A 17,995-nucleotide genomic window follows, 5' to 3' on the forward strand; every position below is an offset into this window, starting at 1 on the left:
TAATTGTCCTACAGATGATATGGTTGCTGATTTAATGACGAAACCTGAAACAAAATTGAAACTGAAGAAGTTTGGTGCAATTATTTTTGGAGTTTGAAATGTGTAAGAGGGTTTTTTTTTGTTTTGTTTTTGTTTAAGATTACAACAACCTGAGAACAAGTGGGGTTGTTAAGATTTGATGGGATATATGTCCTCACTTGTATGTAACATTATATATGATGTGCAATGCTATGCTTGTGCCACAGTGAGGCGTCAAGGTACAAGGTATAGGATGCATGCTTGCCTCCTATAGCCTAATCACGTTCATATGATTACCACCTGTGTGTGGAACCAGTTAATCGTCAGTGGAGGCTGTCACCGTGAGACTGATGAGTGCAGCCCTTCTAATAAAATATGCCATGCTTGGCTAAATGGATTCTATCTCCGTATTTTTCTCCGAATGCAACGTTAAGCTGCAGCACAAAGCATAACTTAACAAAGCCGTCAGCTAGGTGGCAGATTATGGACAAAAAGGAGAGGTAATGTAACTAACAATTTATATGACATTTACAGATACAACAAATAGAAATAGGCAGATTTTAGTCACTGCCTTTTTATTAAATCCAATAAGAAATTACCAAAAGCCGCTCTTAGAAGCCGCTGGTCTTTGAAAAGTAAAACATAGTTAAATGAAATGTTCAGAAATGTGCTTAATGATGCAGACCGCTTTTCATCAGCTGTCCAATCACCACTGTACACAAATACAGCTGCCCCTCGTCCAAGCTGATTGTCTCGCTAAAACCGTATATTAAACATATTATTTCCTAATAGACTGTAATTACATTGTGTTCGCTATATCGCCGTGGAGTAAGTTGTATTTTCTTGAAGGCACGCCTATTAATTTATTGTTTGCCCGAACAGACACGGGGGGAGAAACAGATCAGTTCTCATCTCTGACAGCTGGTTGTATAAAATATCTATACATTTTATGCATATGTCATACAGTTGATCAATCTTGATTACACCTACTAGTTTTAAAAAAAACGTTTTTGGAATACTGGTCTCGAGCGAGGACTAAACGCAAGTTGAGGAAGCCCTCAGTTCTGAACCCAGCAAAATCCACTCTCGGCTCTCTGATAACTGAAGCGCGCTGGACTTCTCTTTCCCTAAAATCACAAAAAAATGTACTATGAAGCAGCTAAAACATGTTAAATGTTCAATAAACATGCAAGGCAGAGTATTTATGTCTTGGTGTTTCTATATAGTTGAGTGTATAGATTATAATAATAGTTAATGTACAACATTTAATAGACTGAATCATCATGGCATCACCAAAAACAAAAATATATTTGTGGTTAGATAATGCCTGCTGTGTCGCATTGGAGCAGTATTATTCATTAACCTTATTTCTGTAAGAACACTTACGAAATTGTTATTTATTAGAAATATATTATTTTGTTATAAATATCCACTACTTGACAAACTAGACATAGTTAATGTTCTGGACAATTTATTTTATATTGTGTAAATATACATTAATACCACCAATATACGGAAACCCCACTCTACATGTTTGTTTACAAACATATTGATATGGGGCCTGTTTCATAATGGATAGATTGAATGTGTCTACATTTACTATCCACTGCTCTTAAAGGAGTAGTTCACCCAAAAAATTACTTATTTTCTATCAATTGCACACCCCATGAAGCGTTGAATCCATGGATTTATATATAATTTGATTCCCGTCTCCTACCGTCTAATGTATCCGGTAGGAGACACAAAGTAGATTATTTGTGTCTCCTACCGGATACACACCCGGTCATCAAATTATTGGCTTAGGAATGCCACAAAAACAAAAATAAATCCATGAATTCAAGGCTTCATGGGGTGTGCAATTGATAGAAAATAAGTAATTTTTTGGGTGAACTCCTCCTTTAACTGAAACTTGCTGGCCACTGGGAAATTTGGGACAATTCCACAAAGGCCTCTCCATTCCAGGCCGACCAGGCCGGCCGTTTAAAAACAATAATATATTTATATTTTATAATATATATAATAGTATTTAGCTTCTTTTTTTTTCTCCACTTTTTGGGTTTGGGTGGCCCACAAAGTAAATATAACTCATGTAATTGGCCCACTGGCTTGTCTCTCATCTGAAATGGCCAAAATAAATCCGGGGCGCGGCCTCCGGTCGCGCACCTTACGAGGCTCTCTATCTGAGATTCCCAGGCTGAATTAGGGGCCCAGCACGTCCCTGGTAGGACCCATGCTTTGGCGGGTGCCACCCACATGTTTACCTGTGCCGATTGAACGATCCTTACACGTTATACCTCGTTGTAAAGGTGACTAGTCAATGATATACTAATATAAAATACAATACCAATCGGTATTATTGAAGGGGAGGAATAACCGACCAAAGTTTTTTGGAGGATATATATACATATATATATAGACCTGTTTGGTTTGATTAAACTATTGTTATGTTTCCTAAATTCTATTGAATTGAATGATACAAAAAATAAAAGGAAAAAGATCAGGGGCGTTATTTGGGGTTCAAGTCAGCTTCACATTTAACCTAAAAATGCAGGTCCAGGAAAAAATGTCCTCCACCTCTGAATGTTTTTTTGCAGATTAATCTGATGTTAGATCAACACTTATAGATACTCGTTTTCTTTCTTCAACTATACAATCATAAAACATTTTTTCTAAATACAGTAATCTGTTTTTCTAATATTTTTTCTAAAATAGCTCTACAAGCTCACAGCGCATACATTTTTCTTTTTTTTTTCATTAAATATATATATTATATATTCATCAGACTCCAAACAAACAAAAGTAGGCTAATACAATTTTGTATCAGGTTATATCAATAAAGAATCCACATAGTTCAGGCAATAATCTGACCAAAGCTCCTCCACAACTGAACAGCAAAAAAAAAAAAAAAATCTCACTGGTTTATCTATGACATATCATTGATAGATATTCCTGTGCCTTATCCTATCTCTGGTGATTGTGGCATGCAGTTCCATTTTGCAAATTCCACAAAAAGGCCATAAGCGTCAAAATACAATATCACATTATTATTATTAATAGTATTTATATATACTGTAATTATAAAAACATGGTCAAAATGTTTAAAAATATATTATTTTGGCTGGCTAAATTAATCTTGTTAGATAACTCCCGGTTTAATCTTCTATCTAGATTTTCTTAAATGGGCCCACGGTCTACTGAAACTAAAACCACCTGTCATCAGGTTGCATTGGCCTGATGTCTTGCTGATGTTATAAGACTTTGATACTGAACGTGTCTAAACAGGTCATGTAGCTGGAAGCCTGGCAGGGGCGTCAATTGGGTATGGCAGGCTATAGCAGCTGCCATACCCTGGCTCCAGGGGAGAAAAAAAAAAGTACTTTTTTGATAATAAATCGGGAAAATCAGGCAAAAATAAGAATTAAATAACATAACCCTAACCTAACCCGAATCCTAACCCTAAAACCGAAATAAAGTAACCAAAAACTGGAAAAAAACGAACCCAACCCGCCCAGAACCGCACAAAAAATGTGCGCGCGCGCGGGGGTAGCGTGCATGCTGCCATACCCTAGCTTTTGCTGAACTGACGCCACTGAAGCCTGGCCATCAGTAAAAACTTCAAATAAATCATACAACTCAAATACCTAACAAGGGCACAGAGTGTTTCTGTTCTGTTTCTTTGTAGTTTAGTGTTGATTATAATAATAATGAATGTACAAAAATGAATAGACACTACCTCTGTCATTTTATTGCTTTGGCCTTATATGATCCTCATGTTATTAGACTTTGATACTCAGCTGAATCATGTTTAAACAGACTATATAATCATAATAGTTTAAAACGTAACTATAAGACATAATGAAACACTTTATTATCATCATCAGATAGAGTAAACTGAGCTACAGTATGACATCTGATTAATGGGGCTTCATTCCCAATCTTGGTCATCCTGTTAGGGTTCATCATGCAGAGGGTAAAAGGAGAAGTGCAACAGGCCTCCAGTTTATGAGAAGGGTCAAATCCTCTTTCTTTAATAGCAGAGACAGTCCAGCACGTGTACAGACAGACAGAGAGATAGAGGACAGACAGACAGACAGACAGACAGACAGAGGACAGATAGAGGACAGACAGACAGACAGACAGACAGACAGACAGACAGACAGACAGACAGACAGACAGACAGACAGACAGACAGACCGACCGACAGACATAGAGAGAGATAGAGGACAGACAGACAGCCAGAGAGATAGAGGACAGACAGACAGACAGACAGAGAGATAGAGGACAGACAGACAGACAGTAGTGTTCAGGTGTCTCATATCTTGTCTAGAGGGGCGGGTTTAACATCTCCGGAGGGAGAATCCGTGGGATCCCATTGGTTCACCGATCTGTCCGGTGAACCACGCTCCGCATAACATTTGGAGCGACGCCCACTGCACTCTGGTTGGTTGAGGATGACTGCCACTTCCTATGCCCGGAACATCGACTGGCTGGTCCAGGCTTTTATTTTTGAGCAAAACAAAAAATATATCTCAATCGGTGGCTAATTCAGTCCATTGTCCAGAGAGAGATGTGATTATTATAAAAACAAAAACAAACAAACAAACAAAAAACAATGACATAGTTGTTGGAAGAAAGATTTGAGAAATGAGTTCCTTGATCTGCTGGCAACTTGCACAAGATATTGGCCATGTAGTATATTTCCAATTTTCTCTTCTATTTTATTGACTGTAACCCTATCAGGTTTAATAAAGACCAAAAGATGGAGACAGAGGAGGAGGGAACTGACAAACAGCAACAGCACATCCACAGACCAGATTCTCCAACACCCAGCTGTGTGTCTATGAAGAGTGACCGGTCTAAAGGAAGACCTCCTGAATTCAGTGATGAACCTGGACCTTCAGACACAAAGTATGTGAATCCTCCTATACAAATACATGTGCAAATACGTGACAATATGTTCGGTTAATCTTAAAGGACGACTTCACCCATTTTCCTCTTCATATTATTGGTCCAAAGGCTCATATAAATTGGTTAAAAAAAAACTCTGCCCGTTTAGGACCACCCACCTACCAGTGACATCATCATTAGGCCATAAGCGTCAAAATACAATATCACATTATTATTATTAATAGTATTTATGTATACTTTAATTATAAAAACAATGGTCAAAATGTTTCAAAATATATTATTTTGGCTGGCTAAATTAATCTTGTTAGATAACTCCCGGTTTGATCTTCTATCTAGATTTTCTTAAATGGGCCCACGGTCTACTGAAACTAAAACCACCTGTCATCAGGTTGCATTGGCCTGATGTCTTGCTGATGTTATAAGACTTTGATACTGAACGTGTCTAAACAGGTCATGTAGCTGGAAGCCTGGCCATCAGTAAAAACTTCAAATAAATCATACAACTCAAATACCTAACAAGGGCACAGAGTGTTTCTGTTCTGTTTCTTTGTAGTTTAGTGTTGATTATAATAATAATGAATGTACAAAAATGAATAGACACTACCTCTGTCATTTTATTGCTTTGGCCTTATATGATCCTCATGTTATTAGACTTTGATACTCAGCTGAATCATGTTTAAACAGACTATATAATCATAATAGTTTAAAACGTAACTATAAGACATAATGAAACACTTTATTATCATCATCAGATAGAGTAAACTGAGCTACAGTATGACATCTGGCTAATGGGGCTTCATTCCCAATCTTGGTCATCCTGTTAGGGTTCATCATGCAGAGGGTAAAAGGAGAAGTGCAACAGGCCTCCAGTTTATGAGAAGGGTCAAATCCTCTTTCTTTAATAGCAGAGACAGTCCAGCACGTGTACAGACAGACAGAGAGATAGAGGACAGACAGACAGACAGACAGACAGATAGAGGACGGACAGACAGACAGACAGACAGACAGACAGACAGACAGACAGACAGACAGACAGACAGACAGACATAGAGAGAGATAGATAGAGGACAGACAGACAGCCAGAGAGATAGAGGACAGACAGACAGACAGACAGACAGACAGACAGACAGACAGACAGAGAGATAGAGGACAGACAGACAGACAGAGAGATAGAGGACAGACAGACAGACAGACAGAGAGATAGAGGACAGACAGACAGACAGACAGATAGAGGACAGACAGACAGACAGACAGACAGACAGTAGTGTTCAGGTTGTGTATGAGGTAGACTACCCTAGCGTGTCTCATATCTTGTCTAGAGGGGCGGGTTTAACATCTCCGGAGGGAGAATCCGTGGGATCCCATTGGTTCACCGATCTGTCCGGTGAACCACGCTCCGCATAACATTTGGAGCGACGCCCACTGCACTCTGGTTGGTTGAGGGTGACTGCCACTTCCTATGCCCGGAACATCGACTGGCTGGTCCAGGCTTTTATTTTTGAGCAAAACAAAAAATATATCTCAATCGGTGGCTAATTCAGTCCATTGTCCAGAGAGAGATGTGATTATTATAAAAACAAAAACAAACAAACAAACAAAAAACAATGACATAGTTGTTGGAAGAAAGATTTGAGAAATGAGTTCCTTGATCTGCTGGCAACTTGCACAAGATATTGGCCATGTAGTATATTTCCAATTTTCTCTTCTATTTTATTGACTGTAACCCTATCAGGTTTAATAAAGACCAAAAGATGGAGAGAGAGGAGGAGGGAACTGACAAACAGCAACAGCACATCCACAGACCAGAGTCTCCAACACCCAGCTGTGTGTCTATGAAGAGTGACCGGTCTAAAGGAAGACCTCCTGAATTCAGTGATGAACCTGGACCTTCAGACACAAAGTATGTGAATCCTCCTATACAAATACATGTGCAAATACGTGACAATATGTTCTGTTAATCTTAAAGGACGACTTCACCCATTTTCCTCTTCATATTATTGGTCCAAAGGCTCATATACATTGGTTAAAAAAAAAACTCTGCCCGTTTAGGACCACCCACCTACCAGTGACATCATCATTAGGCCATAAGCGTCAAAATACAATATCACATTATTATTATTAATAGTATTTATGTATACTTTAATTATAAAAACAATGGTCAAAATGTTTCAAAATATATTATTTTGGCTGGCTAAATTAATCTTGTTAGATAACTCCCGGTTTAATCTTCTATCTAGATTTTCTTAAATGGGCCCACGGTCTACTGAAACTAAAACCACCTGTCATCAGGTTGCATTGGCCTGATGTCTTGCTGATGTTATAAGACTTTGATACTGAACGTGTCTAAACAGGTCATGTAGCTGGAAGCCTGGCCATCAGTAAAAACTTCAAATAAATCATACAACTCAAATACCTAACAAGGGCACAGAGTGTTTCTGTTCTGTTTCTTTGTAGTTTAGTGTTGATTATAATAATAATAATGAATGTACAAAAATGAATAGACACTACCTCTGTCATTTTATTGCTTTGGCCTTATATGATCCTCATGTTATTAGACTTTGATACTCAGCTGAATCATGTTTAAACAGACTATATAATCATAATAGTTTAAAACGTAACTATAAGACATAATGAAACACTTTATTATCATCATCAGATATAGTAAACTGATCTGGCTAATGGGGCTTCATTCCCAATCTTGGTCATCCTGTTAGGGTTCATCATGCAGAGGGTAAAAGGAGAAGTGCAACAGGCCTCCAGTTTATGAGAAGGGTCAAATCCTCTTTCTTTAGTAGCAGAGACAGTCCAGCACGTGTACAGACAGACAGAGAGATAGAGGACAGACAGACAGACAGACAGACAGACAGACAGACAGACAGACAGACAGACAGACAGACAGACAGAGGACAGATAGAGGACAGATAGACAGACAGACAGACAGACAGACAGACAGACAGACAGACAGAGGACAGATAGAGGACAGACAGACAGACAGACAGACAGACAGACAGACAGACCGACATAGAGAGAGATAGAGGACAGACAGACAGACAGAGAGATAGAGGACAGACAGACAGACAGACAGACAGACAGACAGACAGACAGACAGACAGACAGACAGACAGACAGTAGTGTTCAGGTTGTGTATGAGGTAGACTACCCTAGCGTGTCTCATATCTTGTCTAGAGGGGCGGGTTTAACATCTCCGGAGGGAGAATCCGTGGGATCCCATTGGTTCTCCGATCTGTCCGGTGAACCACGCTCCGCATAACATTTGGAGCGACGCCCACTGCACTCTGGTTGGTTGAGGGTGACTGCCACTTCCTATGCCCGGAACATCGACTGGCTGGTCCAGGCTTTTATTTTTGAGCAAAACAAAAAATATATCTCAATCGGTGGCTAATTCAGTCCATTGTCCAGAGAGAGATGTGATTATTATAAAAACAAAAACAAACAAACAAACAAAAAACAATGACATAGTTGTTGGAAGAAAGATTTGAGAAATGAGTTCCTTGATCTGCTGGCAACTTGCACAAGATATTGGCCATGTAGTATATTTCCAATTTTCTATTTTATTGACTGTAACCCTATCAGGTTTAATAAAGACCAAAAGATTGAGAGAGAGGAGGAGGGAACTGACAAACAGCAACAGCACATCCACAGACCAGATTCTCCAACACCCAGCTATGTGTCTATGAAGAGTGACTGGTCTATAGGAATACCTCCTCACTTCAGTGAAGAACCTGGACCTTCAGACAAGTATGTGAATCCTCCTATACAAATACAAGACAATATGTTTGGTTAATCTTAAGGGACGACTTCACACATTTTCATCTTCATATTATTGGTCCAAAGGCTCATATAAAATGGTAAAAAAAAAAGAAAATCTCGGCCTGTTTCTCATAGTAGGACCACCCGCCTACCAGTGCATCATCATTATGCAGGTTTTTTCTTATTTTTTTTTCAAACAGGATTTTTTAAATTTGCTCTAAAACAATGGCTCTCATTATAGCATGCTAGCTTTTAGGAATATAACGCCTGCAGTTTTTATTAGCTTGGATTCCCCATCGATGATGTCACTGGTAGGAAGGTTTCTGAACTGTCCACAGCCCTCCTCAGCCCTCCACAGACGGGGTAGACAAAAATGGTACCATATTATAATGAACATTAGTGAGGACCAATTATACGAAGATAGGTTGAAAATGGTCGGTCAGACAGACAGACAGACAGACAGACAGACAGACAGACAGAGGACAGACAGACAGACAGACAGACAGACAGACAGACAGACAGACAGAGGACAGACAGACAGACAGACAGATAGATAGAGGACAGACAGACAGACAGACAGACAGGCACAGACAGACTACAGACAGACAGACAGACAGACAGAGTACTGTTCAGGTTGTCTATGAGGTGACTCAACAGTGTTGGCTAGTTCCATAACATCCATTTGTCTGAGGGACATAATTGTTGTAACTGCCTACTGCCCAACACATATGTAAATTGGCTAGTTCAGTCCATAGTCTGGCGAGGAGGAATGATTGCAATGTGATTATTGAAAAAACAAAAACAAACAAACAAATAAATAAACAAACAAAAAAATGACATAGTTGTTGGAAGAAAGATTTGAGAAATTAGTTCCTTGATCTGCTGGCAACTTGCACAAGATATTGGCCATGTAGTATATTTCCAATTTTCTCTTCTATTTTATTGACTGTAACCCTATCAGGTTTAATAAAGACCAAAAGATGGAGAGAGAGGAGGAGGGAACTGACAAACAGCAACAGCACATCCACAGACCAGAGTCTCCAACACCCAGCTATGTGTCTATGAAGAGTGACTGGTCTATAGGAACACCTCCTCACTTCAGTGAAGAACCTTCAGACAAGTATGTGAATCCTCCTATACAAATACAAGACAATATGTTTGGTTAATCTTAAGGGATGACTTCACCCATTTTCATCTTCATATTATTGGTCCAAAGGCTCATATAAAATGGTAAAAAAAGAAAGAAAATCTCGGCCTGTTTCTCATAGTAGGACCACCCGCTTACCAGTGCATCATCATTATGCAGGTTTTTTTTACTCTAAAACAATGGCTTTCATTATAGCATGCTAACTTTCAGAGAGAGAGGGGCGGAGAGAGAAAGGGAGAGAGAGAGAGAGGGGGGGGGGGGGAGAGAGAGAAAGGGAGAGAGAGAGAGCGCTTGTTGATGTGCTATTATTCTCAAATAGCACATCTACAAGCTCACAACGCACCACATTGCCAATCATTGTGAGCTTGTAGCTTGTAGAACCGTCCACCTTGCCTCACTGATTCCTAGTAGTTCCAGATCCGTATCATCTATTCTACCAATGTTAATGGTGTCCTGGTAGAGATTGTGGTTGTCGACCTAGTAGCTTTCAGTTGTGTCTGACGTTCACTACTTGGTATCCTGCATCCTCCAGCTGAAGTTTGCCACCCACTGTAACTAGGTGTTTTTAGTGGATAGAGTTGTTATCCCCACGCCCCACCCCCAACCAGGGGGACCAGGTGTTGCTTTTCATTGGGCTTCTCCCCTGAGACCTGCCAGACTTGGTTGAACTTGCCATGACACCCACCGGTATAGCCCTCAGAATCACGGAGGCACACAAGCCTTCCCAACACAGGCATGGGACTCCAATCTACAGAGTAAAATTCTCAGTGTTACTTAAACTCTTGAGAGTGTACAAATATAGCAAAGTTGGTCTAATTTGGTCATTTAGGTGGGGACCCCATGGAATTATTATTATTGTTTATACATTCTAAGGGAAATGTGTTTGGTTGTGCTGTTCAGTAACACAATTTTCATTGTGAATGAAAGGCAGGATTATAATTATCCTGCCCCGATTTTTTTTATATTATATTTTTGCCATACCACCCACCCCTACCTGAATTATGTATTTGCAGCAGTTAAGTGATCCTCTGTACCCAATATCAAACCCTCTAAAACCTACTGTCATCTCACATACAGAGATAATTGGCCTGCTTTTTCCAATTAAGAAACAGACAAATCAGACCTGCCATTTGCCTTCCAAATATTTTACAGATAAAACACCACAGTAATATATATATCTCTGCTGTCCAGCGCGAACCTGCTAACTCCAAAACGCTCATTGTTCAGGAAACGAAAAAACAAAATATACGTTTTTCAGAAAATGAAGAAAACCTTATACTGTATTTTTAAAACAAAGCAATACTGCCTCATCAAAGTTGGTATAGTGACTGTATATATTGTAAGATACTTGCATGTGTCATTATATTATCAACACTTTACCCAAATCGCGGGTAAATCAACACTTTACCCAGCGCAAGTGGAGTTATTAGTTTCAGACGAGCAGAAATCAAGCTGAAATTGAGTTAGGTGTCCAAACAACAATAGCTCCACTCGCTGCTGAGGGAGAGGTTTCAAAAGGGTTCAAATTCCCTAAAGCTAACAATGGATCTCCAAGCTCACAATGCATCACAACAACGTGTGAATTAATGCCCTGATGCTTCATGACACTTATTATATAGGCCTACAGTAATAAACCGGAATAAACTAGATTTTTTACACAGATGTGAAGGGTGTTCAATAGCGTTGATTTATGAAAAAAAAAAAAAAGATGAAAATGGAGTTAGCTGGTTCGTCCTGGACACAGACGATATAATACATATATATATATATATATATATATATATATATATATATATATATATATATATATATATATATATAACATATTGATATCTGTGATACGATGATCATCAACTACTTTATCAGAGAGACTGACGTCTGTGCACAATGATACATGATGCATGTTCTATTCCTTTCCATTCTGTTCTTGTCCTTGTTCCATATCTTCTGGTCATGTCATGTGTCCACTGTACAACTATTGTATGTATTCTCTATGTGTGTATTAAACTTCAGAGCTTGTTGTGTTATACTGCCTGGTGTCATCTGGTTCTCCGCGCATGCGACTCAACAGAAACCTTTCACTCACCACCACCACCCTAGGTAGATGGAGACTCTAAGGGACCATATGTTGGTCAACCGAGATAACAACAGTGCTCTATAAAGCTTTACTGCTGTACTCACTTGGTACTATAGTATATTAGATGATATTTCATAAACATCATGACATCATATGAAATTAAACCCTGTCCTTTGTTTGTTTGTTTGTGTGTGTGTGTGTGTGTGTGTGTGTGTGTGTGTGTGTGTGTGTGTGTGTGTGTGTGTGTGTGTGTGTGTGTGTGTGTGTGTGTGTGTGTGTGTGTGTGTGTGTGTGTGTGTGTGTGTGTGTGTGTGTTGTTTGTTTGTTTGTTTGTCTCTTTCTAAGAATACGGAGTATAGACAAGAAGGAGACAGAAACAGGAGCTGAGGAGCTGTCAACTGAAGAGGATGATGCAATGGACAGTGATGAAACATCGCAAACGAGTTCACCAATTAATGAACAAAGTAAGACTGCTTTACTCCTTTGAATTATTGTTTTACTGATCCCAGTGCAGGACAATGGTGGCGTGACATTAATCTGTTAAATATTGTGTGGCAGGGTTAGATTTAATTGTTGTGATTGGTGATTATTATTTAAGTTGTGTTGATTTGTTTACTAAACTGTTTTTCAGGAAGAACACGACTTATTTACTTATTTACCTGTATCTTTAATGTTGCAAATAGGTTCCATCAATGGAGATAGTGGCAACAAGGTAAGACATGTATTTGGCTTCATACTGTATACTGTACACTTTGGAATGTTTTTGCTTCATATCTGATTTCATTTATAGCTTATTTCTACAACATTTTGTTAGTTTAGCTATAGTTCCTTATTTGGTACATTATGACTGGTCAATTGTAGTAAATTACTAAATTGACGTTGGGCAGGAAGCTCAGAATGCTCCCCTCCCCTGACTTTTCCTAAATATGCATGTGTGTCTTCTCTCACAAATCTAAGTCTAAAATGTTTTTCTGCAAACAGAATATGGTCACTTTATACCAAAACTGATGTTGAATTTGTGGTCAGATTGATTCATCTCACCCACTCTAACCGTGTGCAAGGGCAAATTTAGCAATTATGGGGCTCCAAGCAAAGCTCAAGTCCTGAGTAGAATGAGCATTTTACCATGTTTGGCCGCACCCCCAGCTAATCTAGTCAGTAGTACTTCAATATGGATTTTGAACAACATTTTAAAGGGAAATGGGTCTATAATTGGCAGGATCTGTATCATCCTTAACCTTTTTCAGCAGAACACATATGTTTGCCTCATAGAGGGATTTGGGGAGCTTATGTTTTGAATAGAGTGGTTTATCACTCTAAGCATAACCGGCACTTTGATTTTATGAAAATAGAGGTTCGGGTCGCTATGCGGCCCTCATGTTGCACCACCAATCTGACCGATATGCCCATATCTGTAGATCTCTGTATATGTCAGTCCTTGTCCCTTTTATGCCCATATATGGAGATCCCTGATGTCCTCAGTATATGCCTATATATAGGTATGCCCCCTTTTGTGCCCATATATGGAGCTGACTGATTTCTTTGCTTGTGATGCCATGCACGATGGCACATTGAGGTTATACAGCACACTCCATGTGGAACTGTGCACCGGGAGTGCACTCACGTATTAGTTTGTATATTGGCCAGTGCGCTCATATATCCGAACGCACCCCTAGTTGAAGAATTGTGTTGGTGGATCCTCTGTGAACGGTCGATAATGACCGGACTCTGGCTGTATTTGACTCTATTTTGACCAACAGGATTTTTGGCTCCATATCTGATTGTATTTATTGACCTTTTGTGTTGTTGTTCATTTTAAAGGTTGAAAAAAGACAATCATCTATGAAGAATTCTGAAAAGAGCAGTCAAGAGGAGCAACGTCAAAGAGAATTTGATGAACTGCTTTACAGACTTAACCTCAAATACAACAATAAGTTGAATGCTTCTGACTTTCTGAAAATAGCCCCCCCCTTAAAGAAGCACCATGAGGGTGACATAGCTTATACATTCCTTCAGAAGTTGATTATGTTAGACTATAGAGCCAGGGACATGACAGTAACAGTAGACAGTACAAAAGGCACTCCAGATTATGACAAGATTGACACAGAAAGTCTGATTGATCTCTTATGTGGGGTCAATGAAAACACTGGTCAGAGTATTAAGCAGTGCCATGTCCATCCAATGGATGTTCAGATGGCTGTGTTTCACTGCTCAGATAGCTTTCTCAGGCAGAATATTATTGCCAAACTATCACAGTGTCAGTATGCCTTACCTTTACTTGTGCCTGACCCAGTCACAAGGGATATTGAATGTCCTTTGTGGACATTTAGGCCAATGAGAAAGTCCTGGAATGAAACTGATGATAATTCAGGTGCCATCTCAATTAAGAACAACATGCCCATTTGCCAAGCTAAGACACCTATGGTGTCATTTTTCCGCCTTGGTTCAGTGTCATCATCTAAATCTCAGCTGATGAATAGGTTAATCAATGACCGTCACAGCACATTCTTTCATAGGGATTGTCCAGGTGCCACTAAATCTCACTGCCTGATTGATGGTATGGCAGAGATTGCCTGGTACTTCCCTGCTGGAAAACGAAATGATGCTTTCTCTGACTGTATTGCCTTCTGTAATCTTCATGGAGACGCTCTATCACTTGAAGAACAGCGTCAAATATTGATCGATAAGGCTTCAGTCAATGTTGTCCTTGTACACACTGTGGGAAAACACGATGAACGTATGACCATGGTTTCAGACCTTCTGAATGATCCAAAACCTCTCATTTGTCTCTGTTTTGACAAGGACTCTGTTACAAGAGAGATACAACCAGGAAAGTATATAATGGGTGTGAAGGACAGAAGTCAGTCAGATGTGGCTAAAGAATTGAAAGGCATAATTAGAAATATTTTGTTGAGGCCATATACATCCTTCCAACTTGAAAGCATAGCAAATGTCTGTGGAATCAAAACTGATGAAGTTGATCCTGCATGCCAAAAAGCGAGATCTGCTGCTGAGGAGATTCTGAAATTGCTTGAAGGAAAGGAGTTTTCACAGATCAAAGACACATTTCTACCATGTCAAGGTCAACTGTGGCATGAGTGGTGCCAAATACACAAAGAGCTGTACCGCCTCAGCAGGCACTTTGAGAAGGACAAATGTGAAAAACAAGAGAAGCTGAAGGAAATAAGACGTAAACAACATGACAAACCACCCAGTGAGCTGATGACGATGTTCATGGAAAACTTGCAGTCTCTGAAATGTAATGAAAAACTCTACTTCCTAAAATGGAATGCATTCTTTCTCAATAACTTCTTCAGAGATAAACTTTCTGAAATCAACCAGAAATATGATGCAAAGTGGTTTAAAATCTTGGCTTTGAAAAAGAAAAAAGAGAAACATGACAATTCAGATGAGCTAGAGACAAAGAAAAGGGAGTTGGAGGAAATTTCAAACAAACTTAAGTCAGCTATTGGAGTTGAGCACATTTTGAGAGAAATAGGACAAATCTATGAAGCCCATGCACCTTGCACTGATATTGAAACATGGTCTCACTCTCAATACCCTAAGCTGGCAGCAGATCTTATGATAGCAGGACAGCCAATGGAGCTGATGGATGGAGATACAGCTCATGTGCCTTTAACATGGATCACTGGTGTTCTAGATGAGGTCATCAATACAGTTGGAGACAAGAGAGTTTTTGTTTTGTCAGTTTTAGGCGTCCAGGGCAGTGGAAAATCTACAATGCTGAATGCAATGTTTGGGTTGCAGTTTGCAGTAAGTGCTGGCAGGTGTACTAGAGGGGCCTTCATGCAACTAGTTAAAGTGTCAGAGGAGATCCAGAAAGACTTCAGGTTTGACTATGTCCTGGTTGTGGACACTGAAGGGCTGCGTGCTCCTGAGCTGGCAGGGCAGGACACCCGTCACCATGACAATGAATTGGCAACATTTGTCATTGGCCTGGCAAACATGACTTTGATCAACATCTTTGGGGAGAATGCATCTGAGATGCAAGATGTTCTTCATATTGCTGTTCAGGCCTTCATGAGAATGAAGAAGGTTAAACTGTCTCCAAGTTGTCTGTTCGTTCACCAGACTGTTGAAGCTGATGATAAACACAAAGAGGGAAAGAGAGTCCTACAAGAAAAACTTGATGAGATGACCAAGCTAGCTGCAATAGAGGAAGAGTTTGATGCAGAGTTCTTCGGTGATGTCATTGCATTTGATGTAGAAACAGATGTGAAATACATTTCCCAACTGTGGGAAGGCAGTCCACCCATGGCTCCTCCAAACCCAGGTTATAGTGAGAACATCCAAGAGCTTAAGGACCTGATCATTTTAAAAGCAAAACAGTCTAAAGGAATGACACTTTCAGAATTCAACAGCAGCGTTGAAGACCTTTGGAAGGCCCTGCTGAATGAAAACTTTGTTTTCAGTTTCAAAAACACACAGGAAATTTCACTGTACAGAAAACTTGAAGACGAGTATTGGAAATGGACCTGGGCTTTGAGGAAAAAAATGTTGACGATTCAAAACCAACTTCACACCAAAATTGAAAATGGAATACTCACTGTCATTAAAGACAAAGATCTTGTCAAAGAAATGAATGACACTCGTAAAGAAGTGGAGCAAAAAATGACAAAGCACTTTGACAATGATAGTGTTAAAGACATACTGGTTCAATGGAAAGGACGATTTGAAAAGAACATTAAGAATTTCCACGATGACCAAGTGAAAGGAGCTAAACAGAAGCTAGAGAAAATTATTCAACAGCGGAATGCGAGAAAAATGCTGGATGATAAGAAGGCAGACTATGAGAACCAGCTTCTACAGAAGAGCAAAGAGCTTGCCAGCAATTTAAAATGCAAGGCAAAGGATGACAGTCGACAGTGGAAAGGGGAGTTCAACAATGTTTGGAAAAATTGGGTCACTGACCTCACTGCGAGTATTCCTTCCATAACAATCAACATTCAAGATGATGTGGATACTGTCCTTCAAGACAATTTCCATGAAATTGACAATATAGAAAGACGCAAAGATCAATGCAAAAATATATCAAGTATAGAGGATTATTCTGATTATGTAAACAAAAAAAGAATCGCTGGTAATCTGGAAAAAACGGGACCTGAATTCATGAACCGATGGTTAACAGCAAACAAATATGGTCAACAGATTAAAAGCTTCATTGGTGATGTTGAGCATCAGTCCATTGCCTTACTTAAGGCTAAACCTGTTAAGACTTCAGGCTACGATATCATTTATTTGCATGAAGTAGCAAATATGGTGAAAGACAAAGCGAAAGATTTCAAATTAGGAAAAAAGAAATATACCCTCAAAACTGAGTTTTAACGTTGATCTTTTACTTCATGTATTTCAACTTACCGAGGATTTGCTTTTGAACTCTCATGAAGAATTTAAGAAGAACAATGATGCACTCATTTATTTGGATGAGAAAAAGGAGAAATACTATAATGTATTCAAAAGCTCTTGTGAGGGTAACTCCTCTGCTGCTGTTCTTGCTGAACTGCTTTGCAGTGAAATGAATAAGTCTGCAGTTCAGTTTGTAAACAACAACACTGCTATTGACTTGGCTGGAGAGATGAAACGTAATCACCCTCCCTTCAGTGGGAATAGGGTGAACTTGGAGAAACATCTTTTAAAATCACTAGCAGAGCAAGAGGACTTTTTGATGTACATGAAGTACATCATGAATCCACGGGTAATAGTAGAGCAATTCATAGAAAAAAATGTTGATGAATACATCAAAAACCAAACCAAGCAGGCCGCGATACACAGTATCATGGCAAGACATGTGAACGATATAATCAGGCTTCTGAATCAAGCGTTGCATGAGACGACAGAAAAAGTAAAAACAAGGAGGGGAAACACCAACATGTGGCTGGAGGAGTTTTCTAGTTTGTTAAAAAAGGACCTAAGTTTTGTCACCAACTGCAATGATCATTTTAATGACATAGATGACTTTGACTTTCTTAAAGAGGAGATTAAGACAGGCCTTAATTCCATGAAGGCGGATCTGGGTAGCCACTCATTCAACAAGAAAGATGTCCGAGAGAGGC

At 39.4% G+C, this 17,995-nt stretch overlaps 1 protein-coding gene across 1 annotated transcript; it reads left to right on the top strand.

Moving 5' to 3' along the window:
- The first annotated feature begins 413 nt into the window (after positions 1-413).
- On the top strand, positions 414-17,397 carry LOC311060713 (interferon-induced very large GTPase 1-like). Its single transcript, XM_084079012.1, has 8 exons — positions 414-518; positions 4,759-4,926; positions 6,659-6,826; positions 8,521-8,685; positions 9,659-9,817; positions 12,267-12,385; positions 12,605-12,633; positions 13,743-17,397. Exons 1-8 carry the CDS (start codon positions 502-504, stop codon positions 17,265-17,267), a joined length of 4,350 nt encoding a protein of 1,449 aa, XP_083935138.1. The 5' UTR covers positions 414-501; the 3' UTR covers positions 17,268-17,397.
- The last annotated feature ends 598 nt before the right edge of the window (positions 17,398-17,995 follow it).

This window comes from Gymnoscopelus microlampas (assembly GCF_963454915.1).
Source record: "Gymnoscopelus microlampas genome assembly, chromosome: 14".
NCBI lineage: Eukaryota > Metazoa > Chordata > Actinopteri > Myctophiformes > Myctophidae > Gymnoscopelus > Gymnoscopelus microlampas.

Excerpts from the sequence above, each read along its gene's own strand:
- LOC311060713 (XM_084079012.1), top strand. Across the intron at positions 4,927-6,658 it reads CCTGGACCTTCAGACACAAA|GTTTAATAAAGACCAAAAGA; the intron begins GTATGTGAATCC and ends TAACCCTATCAG. Across the intron at positions 12,386-12,604 it reads TTCACCAATTAATGAACAAA|GTTCCATCAATGGAGATAGT; the intron begins GTAAGACTGCTT and ends TGTTGCAAATAG.